Here is a 23,142-nt window from a genome sequence, read left to right on the forward strand (position 1 = left end):
TAGCCACAAGGGCCACATCTAATTCCCTCTTAAATATAGCCAATGAACTGGCCTCAACTACCTTCTGTGTCAGAGAGTTCCAGAGACTCACCACTCTCTGCGTGAAAAATGTTTTTCTCATCTCGGTCCTGAAGGATTTCCCCTTTATCCTTAAACTGTGACCCCTTGTCCTGGACGTCCCCAACATCGGGAACAATCTTCCTGCATCTAGCCTGTCCAACCCCCTTAGAATTTTGTAAGTTTCTATAAGATACCCCCCCCCCCCCTCCTCAATCTTCTAAATTCAAGCGAGGTCAAGCCAAGTCGATCCAGTCTTTCTTCATATGAAAGTCCTGACATCCCAGGAATCAGTCTGGTGAACCTTCTCTGTACTCCCTCTAAGGCAAGAATGTCCTTCCTCAGATTAGGAGACCATAACTGTACACAATACTCCAGGTGTGGTCTCACCAAGACCCTGTACAACTGCAGTAGAACCTCCCTGCTCCAATACTCAAATCCTTTTGCTATGAAAATACATCTGAGCAGTACTCTCTCCTCTTTTCACATCTGCAAGATTAAGTTATCCCAGTCTTAAATGGAGCCAATGACAATGACTTAAGTTATCCCTCTTAAATGGAGCCAACGACTAGATTGTCAGGCAGTAGAAACTAGCAGTAGAAACTAACACTCTACAGAATAGTTAAACGTGGACTTTTTGCATAAGACAGAAGGCTTTAATACTTCCTTAAGGAGGCACAGTAGCACAGGGGCAGAGTCTCAGGTTTGATTCTGACTACTGGTGCTGTCCGTCTCCGTGACCATGTGGCTTTTCTCCGGGTGCTCCAGTTTTCTCCCACACTCTAGACGTACATGTTTGTAGGTAAATTTTCCCCAGTGTGTAGGATAATAATAATACACATTTATTGTCATTGTAAATACATACAACAAAATAATGCCAGTGTACGGAGTGATCGATGGTCAGCACGAATTAGTTGGGCCAAAGGGCCTGTTTCCACTCTGCATCTCTAAAGTCTAAAGGTAGAGAAGGCTTGCATATTTACTTAAGACTAAGGTGGTCAGCGTATTTCCTTAAGGCAAAGGAGGTTGGCATACAGTATTTCCTTAAGACAGAAGGCCATTCAGCCCAATGCTGACATCAATTCCACACTCCACTCATTTCTATATTCTGCAGTCTTACTTGCCCATCACCTTCTGCTGCCACCCACACCATAATCAACCAGCACATCTTGGGGGGGGGGGGGGGGGGGGGGGGAAAGAAAGAGAGAGAAGAACCAGACCACCCACTGGAAGCCCATGTGGTCATAGTAAATATGCAAACTCTGCACAGACAAGACTCGAGGGCAGGATCAAGATGGGACCGGTGAAGCAGCAGCTCTACCTGCTATGCTACGGTGCCATGAAGCCAAGCACACTAAGTAAACAGAATTGGATTTTAAGACTGGCAGCACATAATCAGTTCCGTGGATCACTGCTTCCACCTAGTGATTTAAAAAATGCATTGTACAGCACTTTACGTCACAGTTTTACAGGCAATTGGCCGGGCGAGAAGTGCATTGGATATTTGGGATGAACACCCTGCTAAGGCAATACAATTATCAATTTCAACGTAGACCACTTCAGTAGAAACCCCTTCTGGTAATCCTCAATAAACTGTGGTTTCTGAGAGTGATTATAAATACCAATTTCAATCTTGTATTTCAAGTTTGATCCTCTTTACCAACATTCACAGCAGTCTTACATGAGACATAGTCTACGTGATAAATGCAGCCATATCATCAACGAACCACAACACCGTCTGTCCACAGCCCCCATGACATTCATCGCTTCTACTACATCTTGTCCACGCTCTTTTCACTGCAACCATTGGGAAGGTGATACAGAAGCCAGAGAACATTTACCTACAGGTTCAAGAACAGCTTCTTTCCAGAATCAAGTTCGCGAATCAACCTGCACAATATTAACCACAAACTTACCCCGTCACCAAAACCCACCCCTGACTGTCCATTCGTGGGGTATTTGCACAATTATGGTCCGATTTACTTTGAAGAATTTATTGTACACTTTTTCCTTATTGAAGCAGCATATAGTGCGTCTGTAAAGATGCAGCAAGACATTCATTGTTCATGTTCATATCCAGTACATATGATATTCTAGGCTCGTCCCATTTGCTTGCATTTGGCCCATATACTAAACCCTTTCTACCCATGTATATGTCCAAATGTCTTTGGAAAGTCATAATTATCTTTGATATTATAGCTTCCTCTGGCAGATTGTTCCAGACACAGATGACCCTCAGTGTAAAAGGTCCCTTTTAAATCACTCTCTTCTCTCCTTAAAGCCCTCTGGTTTTAGAATCCTCTACCTTAGGAAAATACTTCACTTTATTCATGCCTCATGATTGTGTACACTTCAAGGTCACCGCCCAGTCTTCTATGCTCCAAAGAAAAGTCCCAGCCTATCCAACCTCTCCCTACAACTCGAGCCCTGAGTCCAGGTAACATTTGGGTGAATCTCTTCTGCACCCTTTCCAATTTAATGACATTCTTCCTCTGGATGACCAGAACTGCATATACTATTCCAAGTGTAATCTCATCAACGACTTGCACAGCTGTATCCCGTCCCAACTTTCATACTCCAAACCCATTCCAATGAAGGCAAGCATGCCAAACACATTTACTGCCCTGTCCACCTGATCTACCACTTTCAGGGAACCATGCACTTGTGCTCTACAGGGTTCTACCATTAACTGTGCAGATCCTGCCCTGGTTGGACATACCAAAATGCAACACTTCACACTGAATTAATTGCACCTGCTATACCTTGGCCCACCTTCCCAACTGATCTAGATCTTCACAAGTTAAAGGAGTAGAATTAGACTATTCGGCCCTTCGAGTCTACGTCACCATTCAATCATGGCTGATCTCTGCCTCCTAATCCCATTTTTCTTCCTTCTCCCCATAACTTTGACACCCATCCTAATCAAGAATTTGTCTATCTCTGCCGTAAAAATATCCACTGACTTGGCCTCCACAGCCCTCTGTGGCAATGAGTTCCACAATTAACTGCCCTCTGACTAAAGAAGTTCCTTTCTAAAAAAGCACCCTTTAATTCTGAGACTGAGCTCTGATCCTAGACTCTCCCACAAGTGGAAACATCCTTTCCACATTTTGTTGTAGGAAGGAACTGCAGATGCTGTTTTAAACTGAAGATGACACAAAATGGAGTAATTCAGCGGGACAGCAGCATCTCTGGGGAGAGAAGGGTGACATTTCGGGTCGAGATCCGGGTCAAATCCGAAGGGTCTCGACCCAGAATGTCACCAATTTCCTTGATTCCAGAGATGCTGTCTGTCCCGCTGAGTTACTCCAGCATTTTGTGTTTATCTTAGATCTTGTTGTAAACAGATATCTATCCACACTGCCCACTTTCCCTCCAAATGTTGGTGTCATTGGAAAACTTACTAACAATGTTAACTACATTGTCATCCTTACAAACACCCAGTGCAAATGATAAATTAACAATCATGAATTTCCCTAAATCCTAATGTTGTGTTTTATTACTTTTGGTGCACATTAGACCAATTTAAAATGTTCCCACTATCAACATAAAGCACTGGAGTAAATTCATTCATTATTTAAAATGCAAACACAAATTTTAAGTTGAATGGTTCGTTTTAGGATCTAAAGGGATTAAAATTTACAGCAAAATGTACACCTGCGGCACATCTAGCAATTGCCACTAGATGGCAATATTGAGCATTCTATTAACTGCAACTCCATTAAAGCCAAAAGAAGATAGATACAAAATGCTGGAGTAACTCTGCAGTTCAGACAGCATCTCTGGAGAAAAGGAATTGGTGATGTTTCGGGTCGAGGCCCTTCTTCAGGATGGAAAGGTCAAGTTAGTGGATATTTTGATGGCAGAATGATAGATAGATAGCCTTTATTGTCATTCAGACCGAAGTCTGAACGAAATTGCAGCAGTCATACATATAATACAATAAAAACAACAATAAACACGTATTAACATCCACCACAGTGAATGAGACAAATACTTGATTAGAATGGGTGTCAAAGGTTATGGGGAGAAGGCAGAAAAATGGGATTAGGAGGCAGAGATAGGCCATGATTGAATGGCAGCTTAGACTTGATGGGCATAAAGGGGCTGTCCCACTGTACGAGCTAATTCAAGAGCTCCCTCGAGTTAAAAAAAAAAAAATCAAACTAGTGGTAAGCACGTAGAATGTACTTAGCGGGTATGTCGGAGCTCGGGACGTCTCTTAGTGGCTCGTAACGCTAACAGCAGGTACTCGGGAAACACGGTAAGCTCTTGAAAATTTTTCAACATGTTAGGAAGGAATGGGTGACATTTAGGGTCGAGAATCCTCTTCAGACGTCTGTTCTTCTGAAAAAGGGCCTCGACCCAAAACGTCACCCATTCCTGCTCTCCAGAGATGCTGCCTGTCCCGCTGAGTTACCCAAGCATTTTGTCTATCTGATGGATTAAACATTTTTGTGCATCAGGTAGAGTAAACATCACCTTCCCACTTCTGACACCATTGTAAGACGTCATCTAAAGTGAAGTGCTCCGTGCTAATTTGGCAAAGTCAGGACTTTGGGGACCAAGGAGGTACAGTGACACGTGGAACATATCCAACTAAACTAATGTCCCCCATTGGGGTCAGAAGCGGGATGGAGATGCTTACTCCATTTTAGGCAGCTATGGAACTGCAGATGCTGGAATCTAGAGCAATCTGTGGAGGCAGAAGGATGGTCGCCAGCACTACCTTTGTTTTCACAAATGCTTCCTGAGCCGCATAGTTCCCCTCACCGTTCTATTTAAACTCCTGCAGCGTATAAGCAGTGGACTGCAGTTAGCCTACTGGACTTTAGTTACTGGGAAATAGATTGAATAAGAATTCTTACGTGATTGACAAAATGTTATTCAGCCAGACAAGACATTAATAGAGCACAGCACATGCAAAGGGCCTTCAGCCAACGAGGTCTGTGCCACTCATGATGCCAATTTAAAGTAATCCCATCTCCCTGCACATGTTAGGAGATTTACTAGAATGTTGCCTGGGTTTCAACAACTAAGTTACAGAGATAGGTTGAATAAGTTAGGTCTTTATTCTCTGGAGTGCGCAGAAGGTGAAGGGGGGACTTGATAGAGGTCTTTAAAATGATGAGAGGGATAGACAGAGTTGATGTGGACAAGCTTTTCCCTTTGAGAATTTGTTCGGCATGGACTTGTAGGGCCGAGATGGCCTGTTTCCGTGCTGTAATTGTTATATGGTTATATGGGTATATGTTCTGTATTCCTCCATTCCCTGGTTCATGTGCCTGTCTAAATGCCACTTAAACACTGCTATCTCATTTGTTTTCATCACCAGCATGTGTCTCTATCTGGAGAAGACAAAAATAAATGAAAGCCCAGGAAGAGAGGGGAGGAAAATAAACAAAGCTGGAACTGAGAGATGCAAAACACTGAAAATCAAGCTTCCTGACAGAGTCATTCACTGTCATCATCCTTGTAATATTCCCAAGAATCCCATTGTAAAAGAACAGAATGTAATCTTTTGACTTGTTACATCAAGTCTTAAGACTTGCCATTCAATCCAACAATTTCAGATAAGCACCCTTTCCAGTTTGTAACGTAACTGGCTAGCTCAGATAAAAGGCAATTGTCCCAAAACAGTCACTTTCTCTCCATAAAAGCTGCTTACTTATTTCAGACCTCCAGCATCTACACAAAGTGTTGGCGTAAATCAGCAGGTCAGGCAACATCGCTGGAGGAATTGGGCCCTTTAGATTGGACCCAAAACGTCACCTATCCATGTCCTCCATCAAGTTACTGCAGCACCAGTTTTTTGTAAGCCAGCACCTGCATTTCCTCATTTCTCCAGCATCTACAGTTTGTTATTAACTTGGTTCATGAACAGCAACATACAAATAACTTCTAGAGCACAGGAAGCTAGTCCCTTGATATAACTTAAAATCTCAGAAACAGATGCAACATGCAAACCCCTAGATCAGTTATGGCACTAAAAGGATAACACAAAATGCTAGAGTAATTCTGCAGGTCAGGCAGTATCTCTGGGGAAAGGTAATAGATGGCGTTTCTGGTTGAGACTAAACAAAAGCGAGGTGGAACTTAGCAGGTCAAGCAGCATTTGTGGAGGCAAAGGTATCGCTGTTGACGATCCCTCTGTCTCCGCAGATGCTGCCTCGTCCACTGACCTACTCCAGCAGTCTGATAAAGGGACTTGAAGCATTCCTGTTCCTTCTCTCCAGAGGTGTCGCCTGATCCCGCTGAGTTATTCTGGCATTTTGTGCCTATCTTTGCTGTAAACCAGCATCTACAGTTCCTTCTTACACATGGCACAAAAAAAGGATTATTAGACATAAAAATGAGCCAAATTACCGTACCTTTTTCCCACCTATGTATCCACCAGCTGCGCCAAAGCTCTTGGTGAAAGTTCCCATCATGACATCCACATCCTTGGGGTTGACACCAAAATATTCCACTACACCGCGGCCTGTGGGCCCCAGAGCTCCGATGCTGTGAGCTTCATCCAGGTACAGATAAGCCTTGTACTTTTTCTTTAAAGCCACTATCTCGGGCAAACGGACAATGGAGCCTTCCATACTGCGAATGGAAAATGCAGCCTCGTTAACAAGTCCTACTCATCGCTAACTAAACCCATTTCTCAGTCTTAATTGAAAGATAAATCAGATATTTATTAGAATGTTGACAAATGCAATTTTATAATCACAAATTACATATTTTCTCATTACACAATTTGTCAACATTAACATGCTTCCAATTAAATCTCCCAAATTAAACTCATCTCAGATGCTGCTACTGAAATTAATACCAATTGTTGGAACTCAAATAATTCCTTTGATACTGAGGCCCAGTTCTACAAATGTGGTACTGCACATTGGGATTTTTCAGTGGAAACATAGACATAGAAAATAGGTGCAGGGTAGGCTATTCAGCTCTTCGTTCAACATGATCATGGCCGATCATCCACAAACAGTCGACCGTTCCTGCTTTCCCCCCCCAATATCCCATGATTCCCAAGAGCTATATCTAAATCTCTCTTGAAAACATCTAGCGATTGGCCTCCACTGCCTTCTGTGGCAGAGAATTTCAGATTCGCAACTCACTGGGTGAAAACGTTTTTCCTCATCTCAGTCTTAAATGGCCTACCCCTTATTCTTAAACTGTGACCATATAGACCATAAAGTGCCTGTCCCACTGTGGTGACCTTATTTTACGAGTTTAGAAGAGTTTGCCCCCGACTCATACTCGCAGCATAGTCGACGCAAGGTCCGAGGTCTTTGTAACTTTCCTTCATGCTCGAGACTAGTCCCCGCGTACTCGAGGCCTCAGCTAGGTCGCGGCGGTTTTTTTTCAACATGCTAAAAAACGCCCGCGAGTAAAAAAAGGTCGCCATGGAAAAAAAAACGATTTTTTTTTTTTTACTCGTAGGTTTAGTGGAGGGAGGTCATAGTAGGTCATAATGCTATCGTAGGTAATCATAGGCAATCAAAGCCAATCAAAGGTAGTCGAAGGTAAAGCTCGTTGCGAAAAAATGTAAATAAACTGATTGGTAACGTTAAATGCCCGCTAAACTTTATTAAAAGGTACACAAAAATGCTGGATAAACTCAGCGGGTGCAGCAGCATCTATGGAAGACGGTCGATCCAGCTCAAGGTTTTTCATGCGAGTGCCCTCGAGCTTGAAGGTTGAAGACAGTCGCGTTAGTGGGACAGGTCCTTAACTGTGACTATATCATAGTCAAGAAACAGACAAACTGCCTTGATCCGTGCAGCTTTCTCTTATCTTCAAAATGTCAACAGCATGGTAGGTGCTTGGAGGGAACTGCAGATGGAGGTGGTAGACACAGATGTAACAGCAATGTTGAAGAGGCAGTTAGACAGAGAAGGGCGAGGATCATGTGGAGGCAAGTCAGATTAGCATCATCGTCAGCACAGTCATGCTGGACTGAAGGGCCTGTACCCGAGCCATTCTGTTCCATGCTCCAAATGGCTAGAAGTAAAATGGTTACACTGCTGGCCAAAGATTACACTATTTGCTCCATCTCAGGCTCCAGGATGTTTGAGATGCAACAAAGTATTCATTCACATCATTCTTGGAAATTGGATCGGTTTATGTTTGTCCTTATGAAAGATGCCTGTCAACATGCTGATGAGCCAATGTAGTATCTGTTACCTGCCAAATTCTTCTTCCACTAACATGTTAGTTCAACAGCAGCATCGCAAATTAACGGCCAGGCTGCCAAATGCATTGAATACAAACAGCACGGGTGGCACAGCAGTGGAGCGCTGCCTCACAGTGCCAGAGACCCGGGTTCGATCCTGACTACGGGTGCCGTCTCCTTGCGGAGCTTGTTCCTCTGACCGCATGGGTTTCCTCCGGCCGCTCCAGTTTCCTCCACATTCCAATGACGTGCGGGTTTGTAGGTTAATCGGCTTTTGTAAATTGCCGTCAGTGTATAAGACATAGCATGGTGCACGGGTGATCGATGATCAGTGTGGACTAGATGGGCCGATGGGCCTGTTTCTACACTGTATTGCTAAACTAAGCACTGAAAACTAGAAAGCAGTGTGGTTAAAGCAACATCCATTTGTGAAAGGATGCCGTTTTCTAATGGGAACAGTTGCAAACTTAAATATAGGTTTACATATGTGTTTTTCCTTTCATTTTCAGAAACATTTATTAAAATGCATAATTAGACAGTCTCTCAGCTTAATTGTTCCAATAATGGGAAAAGACAATGGCTCGTGCATGTTGCCAGAGTGATGCTGATGAGCAGGAAACCTGCGAGGAAAGAATTACCTATTTTTAGATACAACAACAATTGTTGCTGACAGTAGATTTCTGAGAAGAATGTTTTTATTTTAAGACCAAGGGAGATAGACAAAATTGAATTCAGAATTAAGGGTGGCAGCTCGTTATTAGTCTGGTGTAAATTAAAGAGGAAAGCAAAACTGTGCGCAGGAGAGAAGGTGAGCCTGATTTTGGAATGGGGTGTGTAAAACAATTATCTAGCGATTGAAATCGTTTAAATATGCAAACCTCACTCCTAGGTGGAATTTCTGTAAATTAACAGATTTCCACACCCAAGGGAAAGGGGTCAAGGAAAGAGCGTTCTCGTCGCAGCCCTGTTTCCACTAATCTTTCCACCACCACGCACAAGCAAAGAGATAGACACCATTACATGCAGATGCCTAGAAGTGTGCAACTTCTAATCTTGTGTGGACTCGACAAGAAGACCCAAGGGAAAGTAAAATCGGCAATAACTAGCATTTATACAAGAGCCTTTAATGTAGAACATCTTTAGACTCGAGATAGCGTGGGCTGAAGGGCCTGTATCCACACTGAGCACTGATCACTGCGTACACCAACACCATTCTACACACTAGGGACAATTTACAATTTTACTAAAGCCAATTAATCTACTAACCCGTACGTCTTTAGAGTGCAGGAGGAAACCGAAGCTGCTGAAGAAGCCCACACGATCACAAGGAGAAGGTAAAAACTCCACAGACAGCAGCATCCATAAACAGGTTTGAACCTGGGTCTCTGGCACAAGACAGCAACTCTACTGCTGTGCCATTGCGCGCCCTATCAGTCACAGAAGCGCAAAACAGCTGATCAAAATAGCAAGCAAGACAGATTTGAATTAAGGGGCTTGAGGAGCAAGCTTAGCAGGGAAATGGCTGACAGAAGGAACAGTTACCAACGATGAGTGCAGGACTAGAATGTGTGTTAGGGTTTAGTCATGGGAATGGGAAGTTTGGCAGGTGGGACTGGAAGATGTTACACATTTAGATTGTGGAGCCAGGAGTCAAAGAGCGTTTTACTGTCCCGACACAAAACATCACCTATTCATGTTCTGCAGGGATGCTGCCCTACCCCACGGGTGGCACTGTGGCACATCGGTAGAGTCGCTGCCTTACAACACTTGCAGCGCCGGAGACCCGGGTCCAATCCCGACTACGGGCACTGTCTGTACCGAGCTTGTACGTTCTCCCCGTGACCAGGCGGGTTTTCTCCAAGATCTTTGGTTTCCTCCCACACTCCAAAGACGAACTGGTATGTAGGTTAATTGGATGTGTCAATTGTCCCTTGTGTGTAGGATAGTGTTACTGTGCAGGGATCGCTGGTCGGTGTGGACTCGGTGGGTCGAAGGGCCCGTTTCCTCACTGTATCTCTAAACTAAACCCACTGAGTTTATCCTGCACTGTCTGTTTTCTCGAGATTTATTGTCATATGTACAAGCATGGATTAGTCTAAATGTGCGTTTGGGCTGTGTGAACATGGTGAGCCTAAGGGCCTGCTTCTGTACCTACAACTATGATCATTCCCAGTCCTCTACCACATTTCTTCTACAAAATGCTTGTATGATTGAGCTTTTAAATATTCTAACATTGCGACCAAATTTCATTTGATAACACTCGCGAACTACTGTTCTGTTTAGTATGTTTTGCATCGTGAGCAGTACAAAAATGAAATGCAAGTTTTTAAACTGCAACTTGGATAAAGATAACCTGGGGATATAGCTGACAAAATATATTAATATGTCAGTGTTTGAATTAGCATCAAGTCTGACACCCCAGCTAGGGGAACATGCTGCACACTGCATAGAATCCAGGGTGTCATTGAAACATTTCACAAATTAGCGTAACAAACAGCAAGACCCCATCCAGACTGGAACCCGTGACTTGCGATGGTACCTGTAAATTCCCTCGACTATGATGAGAATCTTTTTCCACGGCCGGCGTGTCCGAGGCTGCCCGTGAACAATGGCGTCCTTAAGCAATTTGTCCAAGCTCTGCATATCTGAAAATAATGCAAGCATTGTAATGATGGCTGCCCACTTGGCAGTAAAACAAACAACGATTAACAAACAAGTTTGCAGTTTCAACCTCTAGTCAGCTGGTGGATGTCCAAAGAAAAACGTCATTGTTACCGGCACGGTGGCGCAGCGGTAGAGTTGCTGCCTTACTGCGCCAGAGACCAGAGTTCCACCCTGTCTACAGGCGCTGTCTGCACGGAGTTTGTACGTTCTTCCCGTGACCGCATGGGTTTCCCCCCGGGTGCTCTGGTCTCCCCCACTCACTCCAAAGACGTACAGGTTTATAGGTTAAAGTGCAGATGCTGGAAAATCGAAGGTACACATAAATGCTGGAGAAACTCAGCGGGTGCAGCAGCATCTACGGAGCGAAGGAGATAGGCAACGTTTCGGGCCGAAACCCTGAATCTGAAGAATCCAGCATTTTTGCGTACCTCAGGTTTATAGGTTAATTGGTTTCAGTAAAATTGCAAATTATTCCTAGTGCGTAGGATAGTGCTAGTGTACAGGGGTCGCTGGTTGCTGTGGATTCAGTGGTTCGAAGGGCCTATTTTCACACTGCATCTCTAAACTAAACCTCAAAATGCCAAGGACAAAAATCTGCAGCACTGCACAAATTCAACTCGAGTTGGTAATCCATTCAGCCCATCATATCTTCACTCAAAAAATGCATATTCTCCCCAATGGCCGAATTCTTTAGTGAAACCAGTGCTTTTACCCTCACCGTCATTTCCACAAGTTAATTAGGACAAAATCTTCCTTTTCGTCAAATGTATTGGGTAGTTGAGGCCAGTTCATTGGCTATATTTAAGAGGGAGTTAGATGTGGCCCTTGTGGCTAAGGGGATCAGTGGGTATGGAGAGAAGGCAGGTACGGGATACTGAGTTGGATGATCAGCCATGATCATATTGAATGGCGGTGCAGGCTCGAAGGGCCGAATGGCCTACTCCTGCCCCTAATTTCTATGTTTCTATATGTATTGAAGTGAGATCTAATGAACATTTCAAAAATGGGACTGAGATTGGCCAAAGTGCTGGGGTAACTCAGACTCCCATAGCTTCACATTTCACACCTCTTCTCCTTATCGCACCACCTTTTGTCTTTTCATCTCTGACCTTTTGTCCAACCACCTGCCAGCCAAAACCACCCCCCTCACCCACATCCACCTCCCATTCGCCCAACTTCTGTCCCCACCACTCTTCCAGCTTTCCCCCACCCCCGCTGACAATCAGCCAGAAGGGCCCCGGCCCAAAACATTGCCTCTCCATGTTCTCCAGGGATACTGTGTGACCCGCCAAGTTACTCCAGCACTGTCTCTTTTTCAACAGTTGCGAATTCTTGCAATTAACTCTCCCACTGCCATACACTTTTCCATTTGAGGAAGAGTGCGTCACATGTCACAAATGCAGTGTGCTGTAAAAAATGCCAAGCATCCAGTTTGCCCAGAGCTACTCATCACTGAAAGCTCACAAACATCTATAATTGGCTTTGAGTATCATTAGCAGAGCTCTCAGCTGTTTCTAGTTGTACGTACGGTACTTGTGTAAATTGCAATTCCTGGTCATTCTGCAAGGGTGACTTTGAGCTCGAGGCACCTGTCACTTTATTATCATAGTCACATAGTCATTGAATGATAGTGTGGAAACAGGCCCTTCGGCCCAATGCACACACCGGCCAACATGTCTCAGCTACACTAGCCCCACCTGCGCATGTTTGGTCCATAGCCCTCCAAACCCGTCCTATCCATGTACTTGTCCAACTGTTTCTTAAACTCCAGGATAGCCATCAACTACCCCTCTGGCAGCTTGTTCCATACACCCACCACCCTTTGTGTGAAAAAGTTACCCCTCGTATTCCTATTAAATCTCTTCCCCTTCACCTTACGCCTATGCACTCCGGTTTCGATTTTATCCATCTCACCTGTGTTTTGATATTATGCTGGCATCCTCCTGCATGGTTTGATAGAAGCCCATGTAAGCTCAAGGAACTTGGCAGATCACAACTCTCGGGCCTCAAAATGGAATTCAACAAAATTGGACAACTGGCCTTTCCAATCTATCAGGACTGAGAGGCCAACACATAATTATGTCCCTTTCTGCTGCTGCTGCCTGACCTGCTGAGCATCTCCAGTATTCTTTTTTCCACTTCAGATTCCCAGCATCAGCATTTTTTTCCCCCCATTTTGAAACATCTTGGAATCTATTATTCTGCAGCTGCTGTTTTTTTTTCTCCCCGCAGTTTTCCCATCTATAGTACAAGTTATAATTTTCTGCACAAGCAGAGTCCTATTTCTGGTCTACTTACTGTTGTGTTTGAAAACCCTGATGGTGGCTCCGGAAAGTCTGGCTCCAAGCACTAATGATGCATGATTGAGTTCATCACTCAAGATCAGACAACCCTGAAGATGGAAAATATACAACAAGATTAATACAATTTTATTTTACTTTATAATTCCAGAGGCCAGCAGTTTGAAAAAATGTTCACTGCTAACCAAATGGATTCAATGAGCACTGCCACACTCTGCACTAGCTAGTTAAAACATTCATAATGCTGATGAATTCACTCTTGAGACATAAAAGCACCATGAGATGAATGATCCATCCATGGCTAAGGATGGCATCAAAATGAAAGAGAAAGAATAAAAAGTTGCAAAGATAAATGGCCAGCAGGAGGATTGGAAATTTTAGAAACAGAGTGATGACTTTTTATAAGTTAGAAAACAATGACAGCAAACAAGGAATAAAGAGCCTGCAAGATATTTTAATGGCAGATAAAAACCAGTGCAGATAAATTAAACATTGGTCTGTTAGCAAATAAGTCCATGGAATGTATAATGCAACTTAGGAAAACAGGAAGACGTTGAAGCAATGGCACAAAGGACATTCTCAGTTTTAAAGATAACATTAAAATCCCCAGTGATATTTCTACAATACATAGCAGCCAAAGAAGAGGGAATAAAAGGGCGGCAGTGGTGCAGCGGTAGAGTTGTTGCCTTACGGCACCAGACATCCGGGCTCGATCCTGACCACTGGTGCTGTCTGTATGGAGTTCGTACGTTCTCCCTGTGACCACTTGGGTTTTCTCCATATGCTCCAGGTTCCTCCCACACTCCAAAGACACACAGGTTTGTAGGGTTATATGCGCTTTGGTAAAATTATCCCTAGAGTGTATGATAGAACAACCGGGGCAGCATGGTGGCGCAGCGGTAGTTTCTACCTTACAGCGCCGAAGAAACGGGTCTGATCCCAAGTATGGGTGCTGTCTGCACCGAGTTAGTACATTCTCCCCGTGCGTTTTGTCAGAGATCTTCGCTTTCCTCACACTCCAAAAATGTACAGGTATGTAGGTTAATTGGTTTGGTACAAGTGTAAATTGTCCCTAGTGTGCAGGATAGCTTTACTGTGCGGGGACAGCTGGTTGGTGCAGACTCGGTTGGCCGAAGGGCCTGTTTCCGCGCTGTCTCTCTAAACAAAACTAGTGTGTACGGGTGATCGCTGGCCGGCATGGACTCGGTGGGCCAAAGCGCCCGTTTCCATGCGCTATCTCTAAATTCTAGCACAGTCTTCCTGCAGATGTCAAGAGTAATGGAGATTTTTTGACTGCAACAACCATTGTTATTTATGCATCACGACTGCCACAAACACTTCAGATGGAGTCTTCAAACCTAAACTGTTTACTTTTTCCTTACATCTCTGGATTTTATGAGTGCATTCAGCATTTCCAGTTTCCGTTCAAGCACTGGTGTGTGAAACACACTTGGAACCACTCTGAAGGGAAATAGTGCAAATTTACAGCAGAAACCGTTACTTTACTTTGACCATCACCTCCATGGTCAGAAAGGGGAACTTCCGTGCCCTAATCTCACGCTTCCCCTGCTCAGGCTTCCATCGTCTTGTAGCGCCGTAGTTACCATTCCCCCCCCGATTATGTTTTGTTTTTTCTGTTTCAACTTTGGCGAGTTTCTGCCTCAATCTATCTACCTCCCTGGTGATGAATCCGTGCCCACCTCACGTCCCCACACCCATCTGTTTTAACTGTGGCGAGTTTCTGCCTCAAGCACCCTTGATGAATAGCACCAAATCCACACCCTCTAGACAAAAAAAAGCTACTTCCATTTAATCTTTCCAATGAACAATATGCTTTAGTGTTATGGCCTCTCTGCTAAGGGAAATAGACCTTTCTATTTGCCTTGTCCAGGCTTCTCCATGAGCTTCCTACGCAGTTTCCTCTGATTTGAAGTAAACAAGACCTGCATGGCTAATCTCTTCTAAACAATAATCTCCTTCCACGTCCCTTTAAACCTCTTCTCCCTAATGCTAACACAGCCTTCCTGTGTGTTGACCAGAAATGCACGCACGCAGCTGTGATCTAACTTATGGTTTGGTACATTTAGCACGACTTCCCCCAAACTACACCTCACCAACGCAAATAAGAAACATTTTGTCCACCTTCAGAGAAGTAAACATGCACTCCAAGATCGTGCTGTTCTTTGGTGCTTTTTCCCCCTAGAGCTAGTTTCCGAGTGACAAGATCTAGAGATAACTACTGAGTGACAGCTGATGCTGTTTGCTTTTCCAGGCAAGGGAATGAAAGCAACAAGACAAAGCTCCTGCATTTGATCCCTACTTCTATTCTGGAGAGGCTACCAAATCCAGGAGAGGCTTGGCTTTGGTTTCATATTGCCCACATTTATTATAATATAAAAGGAACTGCAGATGCTGGTTTATACCAAGATAGACACAAAAAGCTGGAGTAACTCAGCAGGTCCGGCAGTATAACTGAAGAACAGTCCCCACCTGAAACATTGCCTATCCATTTTCTCCAGAGATGCTGCCTGTCGCGCTGAGTTACTCCAGTATTTCGTGTCTCTCTTTGCCCACGTTATTTACCTAGGCTGACAGATTGTTTGGCAAGATCAGATATTCTTTTCCTTTGTTATGACGGTACAATAATACTGTGCTCTTCCGTAGAGGAAGGGAAGCTTTAATTAACAAACCTTGCCAACAAGAGCAGGGATATTCATTGAGTTTGTTGCGAATCCCATGCCAAACGCCATGGCCGCTTCAACTCTCAAGAACCGAGCCACCATTTTTTCCAGCTCTTCATGTTTGTCAAGGTTACCTGTGAACAGAATTGACCATTGAGAACTTAAGATTCTGCCCTCCGTAGACTAGGATAAGCTCGATTAAGAGTTTTTAAACTGGTCAAGCAAGGCTTCAATTTAAACATTGCAGACTACAACTGTGGACGGATCACCAAGTGATGTATTATACAGATGCTTGATTGAAGAAAACGATTACTCCCAAGAGTAAAAAAACAAAAAACAACAGGAAAAAGTGTTGCTAGAATGCATCTGCCAGGCACGAATACTTCACATGATGTGACTTCACAATTCCACGATGATTATCTGCCAATGAGCACGACACAAAAAATGGATTTAAGTCCCCATTAAATTGCCATGGTACTGTACCCATAATTGTACTGTACTGTGAGAATTTACCCATAATTTAAAAAAACATCCAATTTTCATCAAACAAAAACCGGTAGCCCTGTTACTTAGATTAGAACACGTGCTTGAGTAACTCAGGGGAACTTCTCTAAAGGACACAGATAGGCATCATTTTGGGTTGTGACACTTCTGCAGACTAGTGTCCTTGTGCCTGTTACTTAGATTGTTTTGGCTGTGTAAACAAAAGTCGCTGACTACAGGTTTAGGTTTATTGTCATGACAGCCACTGAGCTGACCATCACACAGCATTCTCAATTCCACGGGCATGCACCAATATTCCGAGTGCATTTCCAAGGGGATGAAAGCTCTGCTTCTATCATTTAATCCCTGAAGAAGGAGGTCGAGGAAAGAGCGTTCAATGTCGAGGCCCTGTTCTCACCAATCTTTCCACCACCACACACAAGAAGCGCAAGGCAGACACCATTGTATGCAGATGCCGAGAAGTGTGTTCAGCTCTGGCTGAACAACTTCTAACCTTGTGTGTGGACTCGATAAGAAGAAGATCCCTGAAAAACATTCCAATCAGAATCTCTTGCATTATGTAGCGCGGCCCAGTAGAGTCGCTGCCTTACAGCAGAAATCCAGGTGTGATCGAGACCACGGACTTGCGTGCTTTACATGTCTATAAGATTTCATTACTGACATAAGGAACAACAGATACTGGGTTATAAAAGTGTTTGAGGCATTTTTTTTCATAAAGTATGATGATCATGCTGTTTAATAAAATCCTGTACAAAGTTGTGAAGGAGCTCAGTGGGTCAGGCAGCATCTCTGGAGAACATGGATATGTGACGTTACCGGCTGGGACACTTAATGCCCAAAATGTCACCTTTCTATGCTGCCTGACCCACTGAGTTACTGCAGTACTTGTGTAAGATTGTGTAGGATTATCATACTTTATGAAGAATCTATGTTCCACATTACACACAGCCATGGTACATTTATCATGAGACATCTGAATTAGTTTCTCACTGTTGGTATAATTAACCGGGTCAATAGATATGTAACAAGGCGTTGTTACTTATTTAAAAACATGGTTGGAAGCTGCATGGATTGGTGGACTATTGAGACTCACCGATCTCTTGGCGTGTGCTACAAATACCAACTCCGTACTGGATAGTTGATTTTCTTGCTGCATCGGCACAGAAGCCACGGCGTTCAGCAAAGCCCAAGTAATTATATGAACCCATGTTGAGGACATCTTTGATGATTTTGCCAGTGAATCTAGTTAACAAATGTGCATTCATTACACAAAAGGAATGTACTAGCTATTTATATTTTTAAATAGTCAACAATTTTAAACACAAACATACCATAATTGGCATTTGCTGAGAGACAGTCCAGGTGAAACAGATTAGCCAGGTAATCTGACATAATTGAAAAATCTAAAAGTTTGAATCAACAGTGCATTTGGCTAGCATTTAAGCATGGATCTTTTATCTCCAGGTCCAAAGTTAAATCAACAGCAGGATGTATGTAACATCTTTAATGCAGTAAACATCCCAAGGTACCTTTGCAAGAGTACCTATTAAATTTGACAATCACAAGTAAAGCACAAAGTGATGGGAGTCAGCATTTGTGAAAGGAATCGATAGACAACATTTTGGGTTGGGATGCTTTTGAAGACCGTTTGTAGCAGGGAGAGAAAGCTGGAAGCGAGGTGGAATGGGAAAACCCTGGCAATCAATAGGTACATACAGGTGAGGGGTGCTTGGTTGGGTGATGAGTGGACATAAGGTACAAATGAAAAGGAGACAAAAGGGAGCCAGGAAAAGCACGAGCCTTGCAATTTGGGGAAGAGAAGATAGAGGTGGAAGGGGACGGAGGTCAGGATAGTGGGAGAAATGTGTGTGGAGGGCAGGGAAAAATAGAGGGGAACAGGGAGTGGAAGAATTTGATGTTTATGTTGTTGGGTTGTAGCTACCCAAGTGGAATAGTAGGTGCTGTTCCTCCAATTTGTATGTGGCTTCTGGCAAAGGAGAAAGTTCAGGAGAGAAAGGTCAGGATAGGAATAAGAGTTGGTTTCAAGCGGCAATAGAGGAAATAGCAGTGTAGACAAGGAATTCCAAAGCTTAGGGCCAAGTCAATTATGAGCTCGGCTATCAATTGCATGACCAACAGCGGTGAGATTAAAATTCAATGTTGAAGCAGCATAGGGGTCGTTTCAGCACAGCACATGGGGAATTTAATGAATTTAATTAATGAACCACACAAAGCTAATCAGTAATAACAAAATGACTGGTTCACGGTTAAAACAAGACAACCAGCTCAAACTTACCCTGCTTACTCCACAAGCAACTTCACACAGACATGATACACTTAACTATTCATGGTATGTTATAGCAAGCCATTCAGCTGCAAAACAACTACCAGGAGAAACTAGTTAGGCGAGACAATTTATTTTATTCACCATCAATTTAAATGTCTGATTTGAACACCTCGGGATTAATCTCACTATTGTTGACAACTTTACACATTCAAGTGCTCTGACTGGAATGTTTTGTTCAAGAGGCAAACCAAAGTCAGAACTCTCTACCCTTCTATCACCACCCACATGAGAATATGCTGAGAAACTGGCTGAATTGTACACTCATCTCCAACATGCTTTAGAGAGCTCGGAAAAATGTTGAAAAGCAGGACCTCCAGGGTTGTTATCTCCGGTTTGCTTCCAGTTCCCCGTGCTGGCGAGAGCAGGAACGGGGAGATACGGGACCTGAACGTGTGGCTGAGGATCTGGTGCACGGGGCAGGGATTTAGATTCTTAGATCACTGGGATCTGTTTTGGGGTAAGGGGGAACTGTACAAAAGGGACGGATTGCATCTTAACAGGTGTGGGACCAGCATTCTGGCAGGCAGGTTTGCCACTGCTACACGGGTGGCTTTAAACTGAATAAGGGGGGTGGGGTGTTGAATGGGACAGTGGAGGATGGAGTTAAAGGGAAAGGGTTTCTTAAATGTGTGAGCGTAGAGACCGAAGGGTGTAAAATGAGGGTAGAAGAAATAGGTAGCAAGGTGAAAAGTAAAAGTGGCAGGCAGACAAAACCAGGGCAAAAATCAAAAAGGGCCACTTTTCAACATAATTGTGTAAGGGGTAAGAGTGTTGTAAAAACAAGCCTGAAGGCTTTGCGTCTCAATGCAAGGAGCATTCGTAATAAGGTGGATGAGTTGAATGTGCAGATAGCTATTAATGGCTAGATGACAGTGGACATGACTATGATATAGTTGGGATCACGGAGACATGGCTCCAGGGTGACCAAGGCTGGGAGCTGAACATCCAGGGATATTCAATATTCAGGAGGGATAGACAGAAAGGAAAAGGAGGTGGGGTAGCGTTACTGATTAGAGAGGGGATTAATGCAATGGAAAGGAAGGACATTAGTTTGGAGGATGTGGAATCGGTATGGGTAGAGCTGCACAACACTAAGGGGCAGAAAACGCTGGTGGGTGTTGTGTACAGGCCACCTAACAGTAGTAGTGAAGTTGGAGATGGTATCAAACAGGAAATTAGAAATGCATGCGACAAAGGCAAAACGGTTATAATGGGTGACTTCAATCTACATATAGATTGGGTGAATCAAATTGGCAGGGGTGCTGAGGAAGAGGATTTCTTGGAATGTATGCGGGATAGTTATCTAAATCAACATGTAGAGGAACCAACGAGAGAGCAGGCTATTTTAGACTGGGTATTGAGTAATGAGGAAGGGTTAGTTAGCAATCTTGTTGTACGTGCCCCCTTGGGCAAGAGTGACCATAATATGGTTGAGTTCTTCATTAGGATGGAGAGTGACATTGTTAATTCAGAAACAATGGTTCTGAACTTAAAGAAAGGTAACTTTGAGGGTATGAGACGTGAATTGGCCAAGATTGACTGGCAATTAATTCTAAAAGGGTTGACGGTGGATATGCAATGGAAGACATTTAAAGACTGCATGGATGAACTACAAAAATTGTTCATCCCAGTTTGGCAAAAGAATAAATCAGGGAAGGTAGTACATCCATGGATAACAAGGGAAATCAGGGATAGTATCAAAGCGAAGGATGATGCGTACAAATTAGCCAGAAAAAGCAGCATACCGGAGGACTGGGAGAAATTCAAAGACCAGCAGAGGAGGACAAAGGGCTTAATTAGGAAAGGAAAAATAGATTATGAAAGAAAACTGGCAGGGAACGTAAAAACTGACTGCAAAAGTTTTTATAGATATGTGAAAAGAAAGAGATTAGTTAAAACAAATGTAGGTCCCTTGCAGTCAGAAACAGGGGAGTTGATCATGGGGAACAAGGATATGGCGGACCAATTGAATAACTACTTTGGTTCCGTATTCACTAAGGAAGACATAAATAATTTGCCGGAAATAGCAGGGGACTGCGGGTCAAAGGAGTTGGAGGAATTGAGTGAAATCCAGGTTAGCCGGGAAGTGGTGTTGGGTAAATTGAATGGATTAAAGGCCGATAAATCCCCAGGGCCAGATAGGCTGCATCCCAGAGTACTTAAGGAAGTAGCTCCAGAAATAGTGGATGCATTAGTAATAATCTTTCAAAACTCTTTAGATTCTGGAGTAGTTCCTGAAGATTGGCGGGTAGCAAACGTAACCCCACTTTTTAAGAAGGGAGGGAGAGAGAAAATGGGGAATTACAGACCAGTTAGTCTAACATCGGTAGTGGGGAAACTGCTAGAGTCAGTTATTAAAGATGGGATAGCAGCACATTTGGAAAGTGGTGAAATCATTGGACAAAGTCAGCATGGATTTACGAAAGGTAAATCATGTCTGACGAATCTTATAGAATTTTTCGAGGATGTAACTAGTAGCGTGGATAGGGGAGAACCAGTGGATGTGGTGTATCTGGACTTCCAGAAGGCTTTCGACAAGGTCCCACATAACAAATTAGTATACAAACTTAAAGCACAAGGGGAAATCCAGGACAAGAGGTCACAGCTTAAGGATAAAGGGGAAATCCTTTAAAACCGAGATGAGAAGAACTTTTTTTTCACGCAGAGAGTGGTGAATCTCTGGAACTCTCTGCCACAGAGGGTAGTTGAGGCCAGTTCATTGGCTATATTTAAGAGGGAGTTAGATGTGGCCCTTGTGGCTAAGGGGATCAGGGGGTATGGAGAGAAGGCAGGTACGGGATACTGAGTTGGATGATCAGCCATGATCATATTGAATGGCGGTGCAGGCTCGAAGGGCCGAATGGCCTACTCCTGCACCTAATTTCTATGTTTCTATGTTTCAGCTAATGCCTCCTTTAATTTAGCTTCACTCACACTTCCTCATCTTTGGTTGTGATTGTTATATTCCGGACAGTAGAATGAACAATAACTTACACGCAGGCTGGCTGGATCACAAGAGAGATTTATTACCCAACATTCCCTACTTGTATACAAGACCAACTCATTAGCATATAATGAATATGCATGAATACATTACAGTGATCCTTATCAATTTCCTCTTGTCTCTAAAGGGCAGTTGCTGTGTTTCTAGATTAAATGGCAAATAGAGGTGGTTGTCTCCAGTCAGAAGAAGCATGAAAACAGGTTCTTTGGCCCGTCTTTCCTTTGTTCATCTAAGATAGTTCTATTTCCCCCCCATTTGACCCATCCCTCGAAACCCCTCCTTAAATGTCTAAGCTTTCACATTTTCTATAGTTCTTTAAAATAAAAAGCAGGAATACATGTTATTACCTCATCTACCCTCAGTCCAAAACAGGTTACATTTTGGACGATTGTAGTATTTATTTTCTTCCCATTTCCATCATACCGCCCCACCCCTCTGTACTACCCAGAACATTTACTGCCTTGATATGCGGTAATATGGCTTCTGAACAGGAGATTAATGGCGATAATTATAATAATGTTCTAAAGCATCAGAATCATCACATCTACCCCCATTAACATTAAATGGGTGGAGCCATTGAAAAATGGAAGGCATACCAATCTTTTCCTTTTTACTACCTGGGCTTAATTAAGTAATGAATACTTTGTCAGCACTTGATACGTGGAGACTCTTTGCATATCTTGTGTATGGTATGTAAAACAAAGAATTTCAGAATGACATGCCATGTGAAATAATCTATCTACCAATCTATCCAAGCACCATTATATTGCTTAAAGTGTCTTTCCACTGCTCAAAAATTAAAAGATCCCACCGTCAGAACATTCAGTAGATAAATAGCTGTGTCAATTCATCAACTATAAACAAAATTAGTAAATTGTGGGGGTGGGTGACTCACTTAAATGTCCAGTTATAGTCATAGGAAACTCTCTCCATTACATCAAACTTTGCTCCGGGGACACTGCAGATGGGTCGGTTCCAGCTATCTCGAATCCTCATGTACAGGTTTCTGGTGTAGAAATTTTCAAAGTCTTGATACAAAGGTACAAAATCCTACAGGAGAAAGAATTTCAATTTATTTCAAGGAGACTTCTTTCACCGTGTCATTGTTCAGAACCCAAAGAAATTCTCATGTCCAACAATCATGTTCACAATTTAAAATATTTCACATTAGTAGTTATACTTTTAACTAAACCAAGTCCATTTGATAAGGTTGATTTCCTGTTTAATTGACTGTTATAGAGGAACTACACGCAAGAGAAGTCTTGACAAACAAGGTTTTACACTTCGTGACTTGGAAATTGAGCTCAAACTAGATTCAAAATACTAAATTCTCTTAAAAGACCTACGGTTGAAATATTCTGCCCATGTGTTTATGTTGTTACATCCCCACAGCAAATGGACAGGACCCTGTC

At 43.2% G+C, this 23,142-nt stretch overlaps 1 protein-coding gene across 1 annotated transcript in view; it reads right to left on the reverse strand.

Annotated features, from left to right (window-relative positions):
• LOC129700027 (serine palmitoyltransferase 2-like) overlaps positions 1-23,142 on the reverse strand; it is a 125,712-nt gene that overhangs the window by 63,520 nt on the left and 39,050 nt on the right. The window contains exons 3-8 of the mRNA XM_055640178.1: positions 22,626-22,780; positions 17,473-17,621; positions 15,885-16,009; positions 13,193-13,286; positions 10,770-10,875; positions 6,429-6,648 (exon numbers count right to left, since the gene is read on the reverse strand). Coding sequence (XP_055496153.1) covers positions 6,429-6,648; positions 10,770-10,875; positions 13,193-13,286; positions 15,885-16,009; positions 17,473-17,621; positions 22,626-22,780 — 849 coding nt within the window. The remainder of the gene's footprint in view (positions 1-6,428; positions 6,649-10,769; positions 10,876-13,192; positions 13,287-15,884; positions 16,010-17,472; positions 17,622-22,625; positions 22,781-23,142) is intronic.

This window comes from Leucoraja erinacea, chromosome 9 (genome assembly GCF_028641065.1).
Source record: "Leucoraja erinacea ecotype New England chromosome 9, Leri_hhj_1, whole genome shotgun sequence".
Taxonomy (NCBI): domain Eukaryota; kingdom Metazoa; phylum Chordata; class Chondrichthyes; order Rajiformes; family Rajidae; genus Leucoraja; species Leucoraja erinaceus.